Source organism: Dermochelys coriacea, chromosome 1, assembly GCF_009764565.3.
Source record: "Dermochelys coriacea isolate rDerCor1 chromosome 1, rDerCor1.pri.v4, whole genome shotgun sequence".
Lineage (NCBI taxonomy): Eukaryota > Metazoa > Chordata > Testudines > Dermochelyidae > Dermochelys > Dermochelys coriacea.
Genome location: NC_050068.2, coordinates 156,472,824 through 156,492,636, shown reverse-complemented (window position 1 = coordinate 156,492,636; position 19,813 = coordinate 156,472,824). Strand labels below are relative to the sequence as shown.

Sequence of the window (19,813 nt, the reverse complement as noted above, 5' to 3'; positions counted from 1 at the left end):
AATAGTGTCTTACCTGTTAGTTTTAGTGTAGTAGTTCTTTCCTTCCTTGCCCGCTCCCTTAAAAAAATAAATTCCTTCCTCTTATCCTCCCTGTTAGTTCGTAGCTTAGGACTTAGTTTTCCTGCTCCTTGCTTTTCTCGACTGGGAAGTTTTCTCCCTCACCCTTAGACCTGGATCTCCCTGGTTTAAGAGATGAGTTTCCTGTGGGTCACCTTTCCAGTAACCACGGTCATCCACAGTGCAGCCGCTGCCTGGGAGAGGGACACATCCCACAGAAGTCTATCCATTGCCACAACCTGACTGCCAGGGCCAGAAAAAACTGGGACATTTGGCTGCAACTTCAAGGTCACTTGCATCAGACCCTGACCTGGACACTTCCCCCGCTAGGTCATCCACCGACCCTCATTCTCCACGTCCTAAGAGAAAATCTTCCCTTTCTCATGCTGATGGGAAGGAATGGGCTTCCTCATCACCCTCTGAAACACGGTCGCCTCTATCGCCTGCAAGGTCAGTAGCCTCAACATCTTCGGGGATGAGACATAGCTCCAGGGCCATCAGAGTACCTCCAGTACCACAGCTAAACAGAGGTCTAAAGACACTAAATGGGCAGACCTTCAGACATCAGCACTGTCTCTCTGCACCAGAGACTGCAACATGAGACCATCAAAAACAGTGCCAACTGTCAGACCAGATCAACTTTGGGCACCATGACATCAATGAAACCATCTGCATTGGTGATGTCCATTTTGGCACCGACTACACCTTCGGCTTTGAGCAAACCCTTGGCACCAAGCAAGAACTCTACTTCATCTGCTGGCTGCTCAAGAGAATGCACCTTTCCCTCAGCACCAATACGTTAAACACAGCAACCAGCAGGAGGTGGCATTACACACCCTTGGATGTCAGATGAGCATTAGCCTTTGACCTGGACAGAACTAAACCGTACAGACAATTGCAACACTTATTCCTATCAACAGCCAAAAGATCGAAAGGTGCGGACATGTCTAAGCAATGCCTTTTCAACTAGATCTTGCAGTGTATACACCTGTTCTACCAACTATACAATTGACAACTTCCTCCTGGAACTCAAGCACGTTCCACCCTCCCTCTCTCCACCTCGATTGCCTTTCTCAACAGTGTGCTGATTGCTGACATTTGCAAAGCGGCCACATGGCCATTCTCTATTACGTATGACTCAGCATCTGATACTCTACTAGGACATACTGTTGTATCATCCAGATTGATTGATTGCCACTCCAAAGCCTCAGCCTTCCAACTAGGGGCACTACTTTAGTCACCTACAGTGGAGGCACCTATAGGGACATCACTCGAAGAAGAAGAGGAGATGGTTACTCACCCTGTGCAGTAACTGAAGTTCTTTGAGATGAGTGTCCCTTTGAGTGCTCTACTACCTGCCCTCCTCCCCTCTGCTTCAGAGCTGAAAGATAAATTCTGGGTTAGAGAAGGAACTAAGTGGTGGTTGGACAGCAGAGCGCTATATATACATGCTGCTCATGGTGAGACAGGGAGGTGCACATGTGCAGTCCAGTGGGCACTGCTAATGATCTCTGATCCCAGGCGCATGGGGTGCTGCCGCACCTACTGTGGAGCACCCGAAGAACCACAGTTACTGCACAGGATGAATAACCTTCTTGTTGATCTCCCAATCCCTTCTTGTTCCTCTTGCAAAAAGCTACCACATAGTTTGGTGGTTTTGGCATTCTGTGATCAAGAATGGCCAAAAAGTGGAGTAGCTCAGGAGCTGCAAACTAGGATTGAGATGCAATGACAAAACAGTGCTCTGTAATAGGCATCAGTCTGTTTTGTGCCTGGTTTTAAGAGATTCTGGGTGTGTGTTTTCCTGAGCAGCAAACATAAAATTTTTTTTTTTAATATTTACTCTTTAAAAAAAAAAAAACCCAAAACTTGCCATGCCTGAAATACTGATTCTGGCAATGAAATTTTTCCCTTCTCATTGTAACAATCTGGGCCAGTACATGTCTGGGGATTTTAGATTGTGAGAACTGTAAAATGGTTATAATTTCATGGATTGATGCATTTATAAATATAATAAAAGTTCTGGTAGTAGTGTATATAACAAGACTATGCTAAGAATTCTCCTTCATTAGACTAGCAGTATAGAAAGCTCCTGATATTAAGATATGAGTTCATTCTATGGATGAATAATTTTCTTTCAGCACATATACAGTAAGCAGTCAGTATTCTTTGTATGGGAATTGAAGTGGACAAAAGAACTTCCCCCCTCTTTGCAGTGCCAGTTTTCGGTTAGCTTTTGTCCAGATACTTCTGAAGAGCAATCATTCTCCTTGAAGCCGTACACTTATGAATTCCAAGTGGAAAATTATTTTGTAAGTATATTTTTATCTACATATTGTGTATCTTAAACTTAGCGGGAGGAAGGAAGAATCTGTTTGGGTGATGGGAAGTCCAGGGATAGGTCTCTGTTTACTATAATTTATTTGATTGCACATCTCCCTTCCACTTCAGGTGTTTGCATGCCCAGTGCACTGAAGCTGGAGAATTTTTACCCACACTGGTAGGTGCATGCAACCTCCACATGCTACTAACTGAAGGCATAAAGGGCAGAGCTGCTCCTACCGTTCCCTCAATTCCTTCTTACTACCCGTGGTCAGTAGCCAGTGTGTCTCATCTCTCATTTCCTTTTCTCACAAATAAACCCCTTTTCTAAACTTTTTGTAAATTGTATAGTTAATGGTACTTGTTTTTTCTTTTTTTATTGCTATTTTGAACTTTTGCTTTGCCTCAGAACCAGGGCATGCCTAAGTCCCTGGGATTTAAGCACTGCTCTGGCTAATAAATCTGACTAGTATGGGACGGTATGGCTAAATTTTTTTTGTACAAACTTATTTTCACTTGGCCTAGTCAGGATCAGACAATGATTACTGAATCTGGTAGCCAGAACCTCACTTCAGGTGGCCTTGGCTGGTGCAGATTCTGTGACAAGCAGGATGGCATTCACAGTTACAGTGCATCACTTTTCTTAGCTGCAGTCATCTGGGATACTAACAGAAGTCCAGTAGATGACTGAGGATCTTCCTTTTGAGGGCTGTAACTTGTCTTCTGAGAAGATGTACAAAATGCTGTGTTCCCTGAGACGCTAGGGCTCTACCCTTTTAGGTTTCTGGTGACTTATATCCCAGATCCTAAGAGGAAGCAGTTTCAGACTCAGCACAGAAATCTTTTTCTACCCAACAAGGCAGCCTGAGCAAATGAACACGCCATAAGCTCCAAAGAAGGAGACGACCTCCTTTCGCTTCAACTTCATTGAGACAACTGTGACATCTAAACAGTCTTATTTGACTCCAAAGTACCACTTTGTCAGTGTCTAATATCTCCTGTCCTCCCTTTTGCAGCAGACTTTCCAACTTCCTAGGTGCTTGGATGTTTGTTACAACCAGTAACTGGTTGCTAAGTGCCATAGAAGTGAGAGATGTCTGCAGTTTCTCTGTCCTCCCAGTCCTCCCTCATCTCTCTCCAGGGACCAATTGCACAAGACTGTTCTCATTCAAAAAATAAAATATTTTTTATGGCCAGCGGCCATAGAAGACCCTCAACATCAGGGGAAGAGATTCTATTCCCAATACTTTGTTATCCTAAAATCCAAGGGAGGCCACAGACCTAATCTAGTTTTGTGGAACCTAAACAAATACATAATGAAGGTTTTGCATGGTTATTAGCCTGTATTATCCTGTACCTAGATCCCGATGATTGGTGTGTTGCCCATGATTTAGGTTGTTTATATCAATGTTTGCATGTCGTCAGAATCTGCATAATTAGTCTGCAGCAGGCTAGTGCCCACATCCCAGTTTACCGCAAACTATCCTTTGTGTAGACAAGCCCTTAAAGGACACTTACTTTCATGTGGCCATTCGTCAGAGCTACAAGAGGTTTTTAAGGGTTGTGATAAAAGTTCATTATCAATTCTGTCATCCCCTTCAGTCCGTCATCAGCCTCTCAAGTCTTCACAACATATAGGGAAGTGGTGGTGATGCATCTCAGGAGGGTAGGTGGCCAAGTGTTTCTATACCTGGATGATTGGCTAGTTCAGGAAAGATCCAGGCAAAAAGGTAGAAGTTAGCATCAAGAAGATCCAGTCCTCCTTTAATTGCTTAGGCCTGTTGATCAAAGAGGGCAAGTTAGTATTGCTCTTGGTGCAGAGGATCGAGTTTATAGGAGCAGGTCTCTACTCCAAGTCATCCAGTCACCAAGCCAGAGTTCAGGCAATACTGAACCTGTGCAAGGACCTCAAGGTCCATCCTTGTACAACAGTAAGGAATTGATGGGACTTCTAGGGCATGTGGCAGCTGGCAGGTATATGGCTCAGCAAGCCATACTTCCACTCAGAAGCGTGTGGGGGTGTTTGAAGTCTGTATACCATCTGTCTCATCTCCTGCTGGACATAATGACTCAGATACCTGCAAATGTCTCTTGTCATTGCTAGATTGGTGGATGGACCCTGCCAATGCAAAGGGGTCTCTTTTCCCCTGACTCCACCCTCCAGGACTCTGGTCATGGAGGCCTTATCCCTCACTTGGGGGACCTCCAGACCCGGAGGGGCTTTGGTCAGATCAGGAATTCTCTCAACACATAAATGTTTGAGAGATGAAAGCAATTCACCTGGTGTGTTTTTCCTTCTTCAAATCAAAGTATACACTGTGCAAGCTCATGGAAAATGCTGCTGCTAGGTTCTACTTGAACAGGCAACGGGTGCCAAGTCAGAGTGCCTTTGCAAGAGGCTGTAGATATCTGGGATCTTTGTATCAGAAATGTCATACTCAATGCTTAACACTTCCAAGGTGTTCAGAACCATGTGGCAGATCGTCTCAACAGAACAATTAACAGGAATTACTAATGGTCCATCAGAACACACATTGCAAAATCCATTTTTCAAGCTTTGGAAAAGTCAGAGAAAGATCTCTTCACTATGTAACTGAAGAGGAAGTGTTACCTGTTGCATTCTAGAGCAGGTGACAGTCCTCTATCTCAAGCTACGTCTACAGTACAAAGTAGGGGTGTGATTTTTTTTTTTCCCCATGCTTGCACACACAGTCATGCTAGCTCTTTTTGAGCTAGCTTGACTATAAATAGCAGTGAAAATGCAGCTAAGTCTTGCCTCCGTTGCCACTACCTGTGCTACCATGGCTACATCGCTGTTTAACCTCTCACTAGCTTGATGACAGCTAGCATTGGTATGTGTACCTGAGCAGAGGACTCGCACCCCTAGCTTGTTGTGTAGCTGTAGCCCTCTGCTTTTTTTGTTGTGCAAGGACATGCTGCTGTTTACATGTCTTCCCTATTCCTCTGATTCCAAAGGTGATATTCAAGCTCAGACAGGATCACACTACTCTAATCCTGATGGCTTCAGCCTGGCCTTGACAACATTGGTTCTCAACCTACTGAGTCTTTACAGCCGGGATCCCATGACTCTCCCTCAAGACCTGAATATTTTACAGGACCACGGCCAGATGCTGCTTCCCAATCTTCACAGCCTTCATATGACTGGTTGGAAGCTCCGTGGCTAACGCTTGAGGAAACTGCATGTTCCCTAGAGGTTCAGAATATTCTCTAAACAGCAGAAAGCCATCCACCAGATACACTTACATGATGAAATGGAGATGTTTCTCTCTGTGGTCCCAGCAACAGGATGGTACTTCTACAAAGTCCTCTCCTCACCTTATTCTGAAATACTTTACCTAAAGGAAAAATGGCGCTTTCATCAGCTCCCTGAGAGTTCTCTTGGTGGCATTCCTTCCTCCTGTAGAGAATTAAATCTGTGTTTTTCAACTCAATAACTTTCCAATTTCTTTAAAAAACAAAAAAACAAACAAAAAAACCCTCTTTCCACCTATGAAACCCCATGCCTCCATAAGATCTAAATGTAGTTTTATCAGCATTAATGGGTCCACCTTTTGAACCTAGGGCTGCTTGTTCATTTTTTTGCATCTTCTATCTACTTAACCTTTTTTCTGAAGCCTCAGTCTCATAAGGATGAAGAAAAAGCCCCGTGCTTTGGACTGCCACAGGGTGTTCCCCTGTTACCTGGGCAGGACTAAAGCAGTAATGTCCCCATAGCTGTTCATTTCCTTTGCTGATACAATGAAGGGGCAAACTTTCTCTATGCAGAGAATATCTTCTGGATCTCATACTGCTATGACATTACCAAGGTTTTTCCACCTGAGAGAATTTTAGCTCCAAGAGCACAAACAGCATTAGCTTAGCTGCATTCCTTGTCAGATGCCCATCAGTGACACTTGGAGGGATGCAGCTTGGTCATTGGTACATACTTTAACTGAGCTTTATGCCATCTCCCAAGCCTCAAGAGATCATGATAAATTTGGGAAAGTTGTGTTGCAGTCCTTGTTCAGATAGACTCCGAAACCCTCCTCCATTCTGAAACATTTTTGTCTCCTGAAAAGGAATGGACACATGCAATCACTTGAAACAAAAATTGTTACTAACTTGTTCTTTAACTGTTTGAGATGTGTTGCATGTTTCCATTCTACGACTCACCCTTCTTCCCCTCTACACTGGAGTCTAAGCATACTGGATTCTGGTGTGAAGGAACTTAAGGGATGGTCAGAGTGGCTCTGCCCTTTATACCACTGGCTGTCAGCACAAGCATGCAGTAGGTTGTGTGCAGCCCCAAGGGATAGCCCTGTGGGGGGGAAAATCTCTGGCTTTAGTGCACTGGTTGTGTGCACATCTGAAATGGATTGGATGTGTGCAACGTATCTCAAAGGATAACAGTTACAGAACAGGTAAGGAACCATCTTTTCTGTTGCTTCTTTTTAAAAGACACATAAATGTCAGCATCCATTTCACAGCTCAAGAAGACTAGAGATGATGATGAGCCACAAAAATGAAAAATGGGATCATTTAGCTATCATTAACAACTTTTCTGAAGAGTTTGACTTTTTGTTTCTCCTTCCCTCCTGCCCTGCACAATGGCTTCATGTAACCAAGGATATTAGACTGAGAAGACTGTACTGAGCTGCTTTCTTCCTGCTAGCTTGATGAGGCCTTCATCAATCAAAATGCCATTGTTAAAAATTTTTTGGCTTGCTATTTAAAGAAAGATGTTAGAAAAATCTCACCTTTTTCTTGTGACTTTGTTTGAGCTTTTCTGATGGAATAGTTTGGGTTTCTTTTGGCCTTTATCTAAAATGCTTCCTCTTTCTCTTCACAATACAAATTCATTGCCTTCATCAATTAGAAAGCTTGACTGAATATAACTCAACATTAAATAGTATTGGCAGCAGTCCATGTGTTGGCCTCTCCTTGCCCAGTGAGCAAAACTGACAAAAAGTCCTCCATTTGAACCTTTCTTGGGTTTAAACCAGTGAAGTAGATGTTGCTGACTTTGTCTGAATGTTACATTAGGTCTTTACCTGCTTCTGTAAACAGGCTTTAAGCAAAGCTTTAGGGGGGAGTGTTTTGCCTACTCACTTTCAGATGTAACTAGACTTCACTGGTCTCTTGGATCAGCCCAACCCTCCTCTGTTAATTTTTGTTCCCTAAAAATTGGTAATGACCATAACAGCATATTTCCATTAAACTTTTTGGCACCGCTAGTTTTGTAGTAATTAACTTATACTTGCCTCTTTGAATAAGTTCGGACTATTCGATCTTGACAAGAACAGTGAAATTCTTTTTTTCTTCACAGATTGTGTCTAAAATTAGTAGTATAACAAATGATCACTACTTGTAATTGAGGGCAGGTTTACAATATGGACCTATAGCGGTATAACTGCGTTGCTCGGGGTGTGAAAAATCCTGAAGCGGAACACCCCTGAATGAGTTATACCGCTCAACCCCCACTTCTCCCCAACCCTCCCATGTAGACAGTGCTATGTTGACAGGAGAGCTTCTCCCACAGACATAACTACTGCTTCTTGGGGAGGTGGATTAACTACACCAACAGAAATTGTCCCGTTGGCGGCGTAGTGTATTCATTAAAGCGCTACAGCGGCTGCTGTAGGTTTATACGTGAAGACAATCCCTCAGTCTTGTAATACGGGTGGTAGTATGGCATGGAAGTTAAGTATGAGCTTGTAACTTGTATAGTATCTGGTCAGTTTGAATTTATATATAAAAAACATGTTTATATAATTGATTCAGTACTTACAGATCATTATTTTTTCCTCGTGCCAGACATTGTATAATGTGAGAGCTCAGATTTTTCCACCATTGGGGGCAGAGTATTGTAAAACAGGCTCACTCTGCTCTTTGGAGGTGTCAATCTCCCGACTCTCTGACCTCTTAGATGTGGATAAAGATGAAGCATTAACAGAATCGGATGGGTACTGCACGACAAAACTTATGTATGAAGGTAGGAATAATGACTATTTTTTCTCCTGTAATTTTTGAGAAATTAATGCAATTCTCATTATTGGTTTTGCTTCTGTCTTGATACTGATATCTGCCAAACTTTCTAATGATCATAATGCAGTCTTGTAGACAAGGTTGGATATTAAAATGTTTGTCATTTGTCTGTCTTAAAATAAAAACTAACATAACAGGTTAGAACATAATTTACTTTTCAAAAATTGTTTCAGTGTGGGCAGATATTTGCTTGAGCCTTCAGTAGGCAACAACCTGGGGAATAGATATTTAAAGCTCCCCTAATGCAATCTCCTCACTTCAGCCTCACTCCATCTGTCTCCATGCACTTCTAGTTTCCTTCTTTCCTTGAACTGTAATTAAAGATAAGATTTTTGTCACTGAGATCAAATTCTGTGACCTTTGAGACCTCTGTGACATTATCCTCTTCAACTTCAGCCCTGGGGTAGTGGGGGGGGGGAAGGGGGGCCACAGTTCTCAGCTGCTGCTGGGAGTGGGGCCCCGAGCTCTCAGCTGCTGTGGGCAGGCTCTGGGTACAGCTCTCAGCCACCACAGAGGGGCCTGCTGCTCTCTATCCAGCATATGTAGGTCAATGAGTCTCAAGGCCTTCCTGCCTAGCGATGACTCTGCCACCCTGCCTTCTCTGCGGGCCCACTCCTTAGTTTCTGCTTGGCCCAGGGAGTCTAACCAGGGCCCTGGGTAACACCCAAGTCACACATCTCCTAAAAGAAGGGGTTACAGCACTTCGTTCATTTTTGTTTGCTGCTGTTCTCTTAATTTTGCCACTTTATTTGAAATAAGACTAAGTGCTGAGCAGAGCAGTACCCTAAAACTTTCCATGAAAATGGAGGGAAGATGTTTTATACATCATTCAATGTACCTGTTGATTTTGAGAGGCTAGCTGTGATAAGCATCTTGAAAGTACAGCTCATCAGCACAAATGAGGCAATAAAAGTGGATGAAGATAGAAATAAACTGTTACTCTATTCTTTAATACCAAGAATGAGAAGCTGCTTTATGGGAGAAACGAAATCTTCAAATTAACAGAAGACTTCTCTGCTGCAAATATCCCCCTGCATGCCCTTGACAATCCAAAATAGATGGTTTTTAGAGAGCAAAGTAGGTGTTATACCAAGTGCAGATCAACTTAGAAACTTTTAGCTACCCAAAGTGTTTGACTGTTACATTGAAGAATTAAAGGAAAAGTTGCACACCTGTAAAGGAATTGTCATTGAGCAGATGAAACTGCCTGAAGACAGGTATGTGTTTAACATTCTTGCCATCCCCATCCCAACAAGCAGTGAAAATGTAAGTACTTCAGATTCAGGTAATCACAAGCTGGATATATTTTTGTTAGTGTGAAGTTTTGGAAGCAGTCAATTTTAAAACAGTCAGCAATGCAATATGGGAAAATGAAAACTTTGCAATACCATTTGATCGCATCACTGCATTTGTGACTGATAATGCCACATACATCGGGAAAACTTGGGATCGAGGTTTGAAACCTTTGTTTTTAAATTCTGTACACCTTACGAGTATGGCATGTTTGCTTAACCTTTGTGGATGATCTATGGAGGAAGATACTTTTGAGACTAAATTATTTAGTTGTGGCTATAAAACATGCTTTCACTACCTGCCCTGCCAGAAAAGCCTGGTTCCGTATATTTCTAATGGAAATAGGGAAAAGACCTTCCATCCCACCAACCTCGGTAATAAACAGATGGAACAGCTGGTTCAATGTAGCCTTTATCACATGGAACACACTAAAGATTGTTTAACTTTTTACTGAAGAGAATGGTTACAGCAGTAGTTGAAGTGTTAGAGATTGTGGATCTTTGCCTATCCACAGCAGTTATTGAAGAACTCCAGGCTGTAAAAGAGTTTGCACCCCGAATCATAAACACGCTTACAGCTATGAAGAGCCCACAGTTTGTGCTCAAGTCTCAAATGATGTGTGTGATCTTTTGATGTGGGCAGAGAGCTGCTCTGAAACTTGCCGACAACCAACAGCAAAAACAGCACTCTTGGAAAGCTCAAAAAAGGGTCCTACTTGGACCCTGACTCAACCTCCCGTTTTCGCCAATCTGCTGCCACTTCAGGACATGCAGTGTATTGGAGCCAAATCAAATAAAACATGTTGACATTCATGAGACCACAATATTTGAAAATATGCCATTGTTTGATGACAACACTCCAGCCCAGAGAGAATATTGGGCTTACTGCAGAGCAGTGCAAGAATTGAGGAATGAGGACGTTTCCAGTTCTGGAGAAGTATGATGGCCATATTTCCAGTTCTGCTTAGCAGTACCAGTCAATAGCATAGACCCCGAAAACTCCATCTCATCTTATAAAAATGTGCTTGGGGACAACAGACGCCGCATAATCTATGTATAACTTGTTATATCAGAATTGCAACAGTGTGAAATAGGGTCTTGAAAAAGAATGTTTTTGTTCTGTAGTTTTTCATTTTTGTCTGAAAAATGATTTCACAATACCCATATAGAATCCTGAAATAGTTTACAATGTCAGCAAGTGAAAGATACTGCATCAATGTTGCTTGTCTCATGTAAATGTTATGCTGAATATTTTATTAAATATTACACATTTTTATGACCATACCATGATTTTGTTCATTTTTGCCATGACTGTTTCATGAATCTTGCCTAATTTTACCATGACAAAATCTTACCCATACCTAGAATACATTTAATGTAAATAAAAATAAAGTAAACCAAGCAAAATCCCTACCCTGTTTAGGAAGGGATGGGGGAAAGGAGGGAACCTGAAACAAAAGCAAGTATCATAGAACTAATATGACTCTGGTGAAAAATCACTCTGCTTTTTTGAGATCCCTTTCCCCTATCCTGTCTATTTAAACTGCAAGCTGTTTGGGATAGGACTATCTTACTCAGTATGGTCACTGGCACAGTAGGGCCATGGGGTCCCTTGGCACTGCTGCAAAACAAAAAAAAAAATACTTTAAATGTATGTAGAAGCATAACTAATTTCTTATCAGAAATTTTTTCATTTCATAGCATTTTCTCTCTACTCTTTTTCAGTTGTTGACAACAGTAGTAACTGGGCAGTCTGTGGAAAAAGCTCAGGGGTAATATCTATGCCTGTAGCAGCTCAAGCAATTCACAAAGTGCACATGGAAGTGATGCCACTTTTTGCTGGATACCTCCCCTTTCCTGTTGTCAAACTATTTAAATACCTCCCTCATCATTCTGCTCACTCCATGCAACTTGATGCTGGTAAGGCTGTCTTGAATATGTGACCACATAGAAAACCTGGTTTATAGAAATGGCACTCTGTTTCTTTGGCTGTCCTGTTTTTAAAGCAGAACAAAGCTCAAAATAATGAAACCCATTCTTGATGTAATTCTGTTCCAGATTCATTGTTTGTTACTTTTCATTGACAGCTGTTTGTCATTTTCAAAACAGGGCACTGCTTTAATGAGAGTTAAAGTGAGAGATTATTTCACTTTAAATTCTGAGTCTAGCTTTAGTCTGTAACAAGAAACACTAACCAGAAAATACTGTTTTTTTTTTAAATTTTATGTAATCTTTAAGATTGTTCAATATTTTAGGCATTGACTATCATGGAGTTAAAATGCATCATTTAAAATGCATCATTACAAATTAACAAACTCAGGGAGTTAGTAGGTAAGATCCCATGGGAAGCAAGTCTAGGTAAGATCCCATGGGAAGCAAGTCTAAGGAGAAAAATCATTCAAGAGAGTTGGCAGTTTTTCAGAAACACTATTAAGGACACGAGCAAACTATCTCACTGCATAGGAAAGATAGGAAGTACGGCAAGAAACCACACTGGCTTAACCAGGAGATTTTTAATGATCTGAAATTCAAGAGTCTTACAAAATAGAAACTAGGTTAAATTACAAAGGAGGAATATAAAAAACAAGTATGTAGGGACAAAATTGAAAGGCCAACGCGCACAATGAGATCAAACTAGCTAGAGACGTAAAGGGTAACAAGAAAACATTCTACAAAAAGATTAGAAGCCAGAGGAAGACCAAAGACAAGGTAGGCCTATTACTCAATGGGAGGGTGGGGGAACAATAACAGAAAATGTGGAAATGGCAGAAGTGCTAAATGACTTTTTTTTTTGTTTGTTTTTGGTTTTCACCAAAAAGGTTAGGGATGTCCAATCAGTACTAGCCTCTGTTTGTCAGAAGCTGGGAATGGGCGACAGGATGGATCACTTGATGATTACCTGTTCTGTTCATTCCCTCTGAAGCACCTGGCATTGGCCACTGTCTGAAGACAGGGTATTGGGCTAAATGGACCTTTGGTCTGACCGAGTATGGCCATTCTTATGTCTAACATAGTGAATGCCAGTGAAATGATCAGAGCCTGAAATAGGGAAAGAATAAGTTAAGAATGACTTAGATAAGTTAGATGTCTTCGAGTCACCAGGGTCTGATGAAATACATCCTAGAATACTCAAGGAGCTGACTGAGGAGATACCTGAGCCATTAGTGATGATCTTTGAAAAGTCATGGAAGATGGGAGAGATTCCAGAGGACTGGAAAATGGCAAATATAGTGTCCATCTATAAAAGGGGAAATAAGGACAACCCAGGAATTACAGACCAGTCGGCTTAACTTCAGTCCCTGGGAAAATAATGGAGCAAATAACTTTAAGCAATCAATTTGCAAACACCTAGAAGATAAGGTGATAAGTAAGGTCAGCATGGATTTGTCAAGAACAAAATGTCAAACCTAATGGCTTTTTTTGACAGGGTAACAAGCCTTGTGGAAAGGGGGGAAGCAGTAGACATAGTATATCTTGACTTTGGTAAGGCTTTTGATACTGTCTCGCATGACCTTCTCATAAAGAAATGAGGGAAATACAACCTATATGGAGCTACTATAAGGTGGGTTCATAACTGATTGGAAAACTGTTCCCAGAGAGTAGGTATCAGTGGTTGACAGTCAAGTTGGAAGGGCATATCAAGTGGGACCTGGAGGGATCAGTACTGGGTTCTGTTCAATATCTTCATCAGTGATTTAGATAATGGCATAGAGAGTACGCTTATAAAGTTTGCGCACAATAACAAGCTAGGAGGATAGGATTACATTGAAAATGATCTGGACAAACTGGAGAAATGGTCTGAAGTTGGGCTGTCAAGCTATTTTAAAAAAAAAAAAATCACAATTAATCCCGCTGTTAAGCAATAATAGAATACCATTTATTTAAAGATTTTTGGATGTTTTCTACTTTATCAAATATGATTTCAATTACAACACAGAATACAAAGTGTACAGTGGTCACTTCATATTTTTATTACAAATATTTGCACTGTAAAAAACGAGTATTTTTTCAGCTCACCTAATACAAGTACTGTAGTGCAATCTTTATCGTGAAAGTTGAACTTACAAATATAGAATTATGTACAAAAAACCCTGCATTCAAAAATAAAACAAGATAAAATATTAGAGCTTACGAGTCCACTTAGTCCTACTTCTTGCTCAGCCAGTCACTCAAAGAAGTTTGTGTACATTTATCAGAGATAATGCTGCCCACTTCTTGTTTACAGTATCACCTGAAAGTGAGAACAGGTGTTCAAATGGCACTATTGTAGCCAGCATCACAAGATATTTGTGTCAGATGCGCTAAAGATTCATATGTCCCTTCATGCTTCAACCACCATTCCAGAGGACATGCGTCCATGCTGATGATGGGTTCTGCTCGATAACAATCCAAAGCAGTGTGGACCGATGCATGTTCATTTTCATCATCTGATGAAATGCCACCAGCAGAAGGTTGACTTTCTTTTTTGGTGGTTTGGGTTCTGTAGTTTCCGCATCAGAGTGCTGCTCTTTTAAGACTTCTGAAAGCATGCTCCACACCTCATCCCTCTCAGATTTTGAAAGGCACTTCAGATTCTTAAATCTTGGGTCGAGTGCTGTAGCTATCTTTAGAAATCTCACATTGGTACCTTTGCATTTTGTCAAATCTTCAGTGAAAGCATTTTAAAACAAACATGTACTGGGTCATTGTCCGAGACTGCTGTAACATGAAATATGTCGCAGAATGTGGGTAAAACCACAGAGCAGGAGACATACAATTTTCCCCCAAGGAGTTGAGTCACAAATTTTAATTATCGCATTACTTTTTTAATGAGCGTCATCAGCCGAGAAGCTTGTCCTCTGAAATGGTGGCCAAAGTGTGAAGGGGCATACAAATGTTTAGCATATCTGGCATGTAAATACCCTGGAATGCTAGCTACAAAAGTTCCATGCAAACGTCTGTGTTCACTTTCAGTTGACATAGTAAATAAGAAGCGGGCAGCAGTATCTCCAGTAAATGTAAACAAATTTGTTTCTTAGCGATTGGCTGAACAAGAAATAGGACTGAGTGGACTTGTAGGCTCTAAAGTTTTACATTGTTTTTGTTTTGAGTGCAGTTATATAAAAAAAATCTACATTTGTAAATTGCACTTTCACAACAAAGAGATTGCACTACAGTATTTGTGTGAGATGAATTGAAAAATACAATTTCTTTTGTTTTTACAGTGCAAATATTTAATAAAAATATAAAGTGAACACTGTACACTTTGTATTCTGTTGTAATTGAAATCAATATAATTGATGTAGGAAAACATCCAAAATATTTAATACATTTCAATTGGTATTCTATTGTTTAACAGCGTGATTAGAACTGTGATTAATTTTTTAAATCACAATTTTTTTTGAGTTAACTGAATAATCGACAGCCCTAGTCTGAAGTAAATAGGATGAAATTCAATAAGGACAAATGCAAAGTACTCCACTCTAGGAAGGAACAATAAGACACACACACACACACACACACACACACACACACACACACACACACACACACACACACACACACACACACACACACACACACACACACACACACACACGGTAAATGACTGCCTAGGATGTAGTACTGTAGAACGGGCACTATGGGTCATAGTGGATCACAAGCTAAATATGAGTTAACAGTGTAACATTATTGCAAAAAAAGCAAACCTCATTCTGGGATATATTAGCAGGAGTGTTGTAAGCAAGACATGAGAAGTAATTTTTCCGCTCTTCTGATTAGGTCTCAACTGTAATACTGTGTCCAGTTCTGGGCGCCACATTTCAGGAAAAATGTGGACAAATTGGAAAGTCCAGAGAAAAGCAACACAAATAATTAAAGGTCTAGAAAACACAACCTATGAGGGAAAATTGAGAAAATTAGGTTTAAGTGTGGAGAAAAGACTGAGAGGGGACATAAGTGAACAAGTGCATAAAAGGTTGTTACAAGGAGGAGGGAGAAAAATTTTTTTCCTTAACCTCTGAATATATGACAAGAAACAATGGGCTTAAATTGCAGCAAGGGTGGTTTAGGTTGGACATTAGGGAAAACTTCCTGACTGCCAGGGTGCACTGGAATAAATTGCCTAGCGAGGTTGTTGGATTGCAATCCATTGGAGATTTTTAAGAGCAGGTTAGACAAACACCTGTCAGGGCATTATCTGTCTAGATAATACTTTATCCTGTCATGAGTGCTAGATGATTTATCGAGGTCCCTTCCAGTTCTGTGATTCTATAATTGTAGTTGAATGTTGAAATCCTAGGATGTTGGCTTGCAAGCAGACTACAGGCACATGGAAAACACTTGCATTCACTCTTATCTGAATTAGCCTTTTTCTGAAAATTCTCCCAGCGGATAAAGCATTAGAGTAGACAAGTTACTGGCAGTCCCTGGTATATAGACCAGCTCTGAGCAGGTGTAAAACTTTCTAGTTAAAACACCAGGTCCTTCTGGAGCCTTCTGTAATCTGGCACCTCCATCATTTTTTTTCACAGTAGTGAAGCTGCATCCGTGATGGCAATAGTGAAAAACCTAAAATAAAATATATATAGCCTGTATGGCCAGAGAAGGGGACAAATGGTCATGATTGTTGCTAGGATGGTGAAGTCTTTGTTTTGTCCTCACCAATGAGTAGTAACGCCAGTGCTGCAGTGCAGTCAAACCACAACATTTTAATTAAGTTATTTTATTAATTCATTTCATAGAATGATTGGTGGTTTTTTTTTTTTTTTTTTTAACAGACAGTTGGATTGAAAATGATAATCTATCTGTGGACAAGAATATGGACGATCAGGCTGACAACAGTAGCATAAAGAGTAAAGGCAGTTTGCATTCGGCAGCCAGTGGGGAACATAAAGGTCTGCCAATGCCCCGTCTACAATCCTTTTCACCTGGTCAGGTCTTCAACTCCAGCATGAGCATGCAAATCCTTGTCATTCCCAGCAAGGATGACCATGTTCTGGAAGTCAATATCACATAACTAAATATAAATAAACAAGGAAAACAAAAACCATTAGAGACTTGATATGAATGCACTTTAATAGATCATAACCTGATTATTCTCCTTTGTAACATTCTGATTTAAATCAGACCTATGGCAACTCAACGCTGACTGGCCATGGAAGCATCAAACAATTTTATCAATTTAAATATACAGTGGAGGTTGTCAACTAGTTTATATTGCTACTTTAGTACGTTTTGTGTAAAATGATTTTCTGTTTTTTCCCTTCAGTCACATCCTGCTGGTAAAGTCAAGATGCTTGCTGCAGTTCGTCTGTTATTTATGTTACTGGAGTACCCTCCAGATCTGCTGTTTTTCTTTTAAAGTAGTCAGATTTCTGTTCACACAAATATTTCAGGTTGACATATAGTAAGCCTTGCAATGTGGCTGTTAATGACTCAAATGTGTGCCTTTCTAGTCACACGACTGTCTGGTTTCCTGGACCAGGGTAGCTTTCTAGATTTCTAAAGAATACGGTAAGTGATTCTGAATCCCACAGTATCTAGAAGAGTTTAAAAATTATATATATATTTTTCCTGAAGACTTGCTTAACCTCTTCTGTGCCTTGGGACATATGAATTATTTACCCATATAAGCCCTTTTGAATCATACCAAAACATTCATTTAAGTCAGACCTTTTAAAAGGCATGGCCCTTGATATGAACAATAGCATGGCATGTAAGTGGTTAAGTTAGGAATAAATGTTCATGGGATCATCATTTTCCCCCAAAGATATTTAAGTAATGAGAAGCAAGTAGCATTAGATCAGATAGGTAACTTTTTATTAAATACTAGCTCATTTTTTAAAAACCAAAGTCTGTTCCTTCTGACTCCCTGACCCTAATTAGTGTTTACTGTTATGGACTCTGGAGCGATATATATTTTTGCACCTTAATCCTAGTTTTCTGAAAATAAATGTCACTTAAAGATTACTTTATTCTTTCCATTCTCATTATGGGGAAGGATTAAGGTCCTAGAATTGAACCCCTTCTGGTCCAGCAAACTGCAGTCATACCATACCAACTGATTATTTTTCAGTTGTAAATTTTATTGTATATATGGTTTATTTAAAAAAAGTCTAAACTAACTGATATGTCTGTGTATAAATTGCACCAAAAATCAAGGAGAAAATAAATGTGTGTTTTTATTGGTGTGAAAGTCACAGCTTGTAAATAAGTGTAGTGTTTTAAACCTTTTCCAGTTCTCAAAAGCTCTGTATTTTTGTATATATGTATTTTGCTGAAATTCACTGGTAAAGTCTTTGGGAGGAAAAAAAAATCAGTGAGAACTGATACACGATTCCAGCAGATATGTGGCCTCTTAGTGAAAAACCTGTACAATGCGAATCTTAAAGGAATAATAAGAATCCTCTGTCGTTGCCGTAGGTTCTTAATATTTCTAAGTAGAGAGGCACACAGAACAAAGAAAAATCCAAATATTTAAACCATCTTCAGTCTGATTTTTTTTGTTGTTCATGACTCTTTTTCTTATGCTTTGAAATTCACTCAGACTTGGATGATGCGATCATCAGTTTATTGGGGTTTTTTGTTTTTAGCTAGAAAAAGGTAACTTAAAGGTTTTCCATAAATCTGCCAAAAATATTTGATCTACAATGAATTGAATTCAAAATTAATAAAACTCATTAAATTTGCCACATGAACTACAACCTTAAAGTGGTAGTTCCTCTGCTGATTTTTCCTTTCTTTAGCATCATGAACTTTTGTAGTTTTCTGAGTTGCTAGTCTATTTATTGCATATATAAGAGTCAAAAACGTGGAAGAGGGATCAACAAAAACAACCCGAGTGAACAGTCATCTGTCCTAATTTTTGCTTCTCACTGAGGGAAAACAGGTTATACAGTCTGTATACACTGGGATCTCCCCTACACTACAAAATCAACCTAAGTTGTGGATTGCGATCCTGCATTGACCTCTACTGAAGCAAGAGTGACTGTTGGAGTTCAAAAATGCATTCAGATAATTAGAAACCAAGTAGTTTACATTGAGTTCCCAGATAAAAACTTTATTTGCATTTAAGTGGTTTGTATTTTCTGTGCCCTGGTTTTAAAACAGGAAAATGTTTCAGTATAAATGTGTGACATCTAAACAATCAACTTTCATCACAAAAACTACCACAAAGGCTTAGTCTAATTATTACTACTTAGAGGCAAGACTTCTGCATATAGGATGCATGAAGTAGGTTGGTTTTCTATTTAGGAAAATTTGCAGATGTAGAATAATTGTGAAGCAAAGTTAAAATGTGTGTAACTGAAGATAAAGATTAGCTATATATACTTACCTGTCAAACATTGTAAATACTATCAAATGTAAAAAAGAGGTATAATTTTTGTGAACGTCACAGTTTTGTGTGTGACTGGAAAGATTATAACTCTCGTTTCCTCCTGCTAATATGGAAATTGTTGCACTTAATGTGAGATTGTGACTTTCTACCTGCAGTTGTATAAAGTCCCATTGTCAAGGCACTCTACACAGGAAAATATCCCATACTAAATATTTGTCAATAAAAATAAACATATAAAAGAGAAATGAGGATAGGATCTCCTGATAAACTATTCTTCATTTTTTCTTTTGTTTTTAAACTCAGGTTATGTGAAAGTAAGTGAAGAAATAAAACCATCCTCTTTGAAAGGGAATGGAAAAGAAATTGGAGAATGAGTAAACATCTTGTATTAATCTAAATATTTTACTTAGACCAAGGTTGCTAAAATATAATTAGATGTGCTAGTACAAAGCCTTGTCTTTATTCCATCTTCTTCTTTCTGTGAAGGAATGCCCTTTCTTTGTGGAATTTATACTTAGACTGTTTTAATCCAGATAAAATCCAAAGCATCATTTAGTATGGATGGCTGCTGGGATTCTTTGACTGGAAAAGGTGACAAGTTAGTGACTTTGACACTGCGGGTATTATGATTAATTACATTTTCTTGGTTTACTATTAAATCATTTTTCACATTGTTCTGTAATATATATATTGTTAGACTAAACACAAATTGTATTAAGATTGTTTAATGAAAATGTAAGCATTATAATTCTAAAAATATACATGTTTTAAAAAGAAA

At 39.6% G+C, this 19,813-nt stretch overlaps 1 protein-coding gene across 5 annotated transcripts in view; it reads left to right on the top strand.

Moving 5' to 3' along the window:
* Positions 1 to 19,813, top strand: part of TRAPPC10 (trafficking protein particle complex subunit 10) — a 101,219-nt gene extending 81,406 nt beyond the window's left edge. For 3 of the 5 annotated variants that reach the window (XM_038407455.2, XM_043506512.1, XM_038407483.2), the window contains 4 exons: positions 2,199 to 2,369; positions 8,194 to 8,371; positions 11,442 to 11,636; positions 16,475 to 19,813. In XM_038407455.2, the coding sequence (XP_038263383.1) occupies positions 2,199 to 2,369; positions 8,194 to 8,371; positions 11,442 to 11,636; positions 16,475 to 16,713 (783 nt within the window). In that variant the 3' untranslated portion in view covers positions 16,714 to 19,813. Of the gene's footprint in view, positions 1 to 2,198; positions 2,370 to 2,508; positions 5,785 to 8,193; positions 8,372 to 11,441; positions 11,637 to 16,474 lie in introns of those variants that run through there. The other 2 variants (XM_038407474.2, XM_043506519.1) reach the window with 2 other exon arrangements.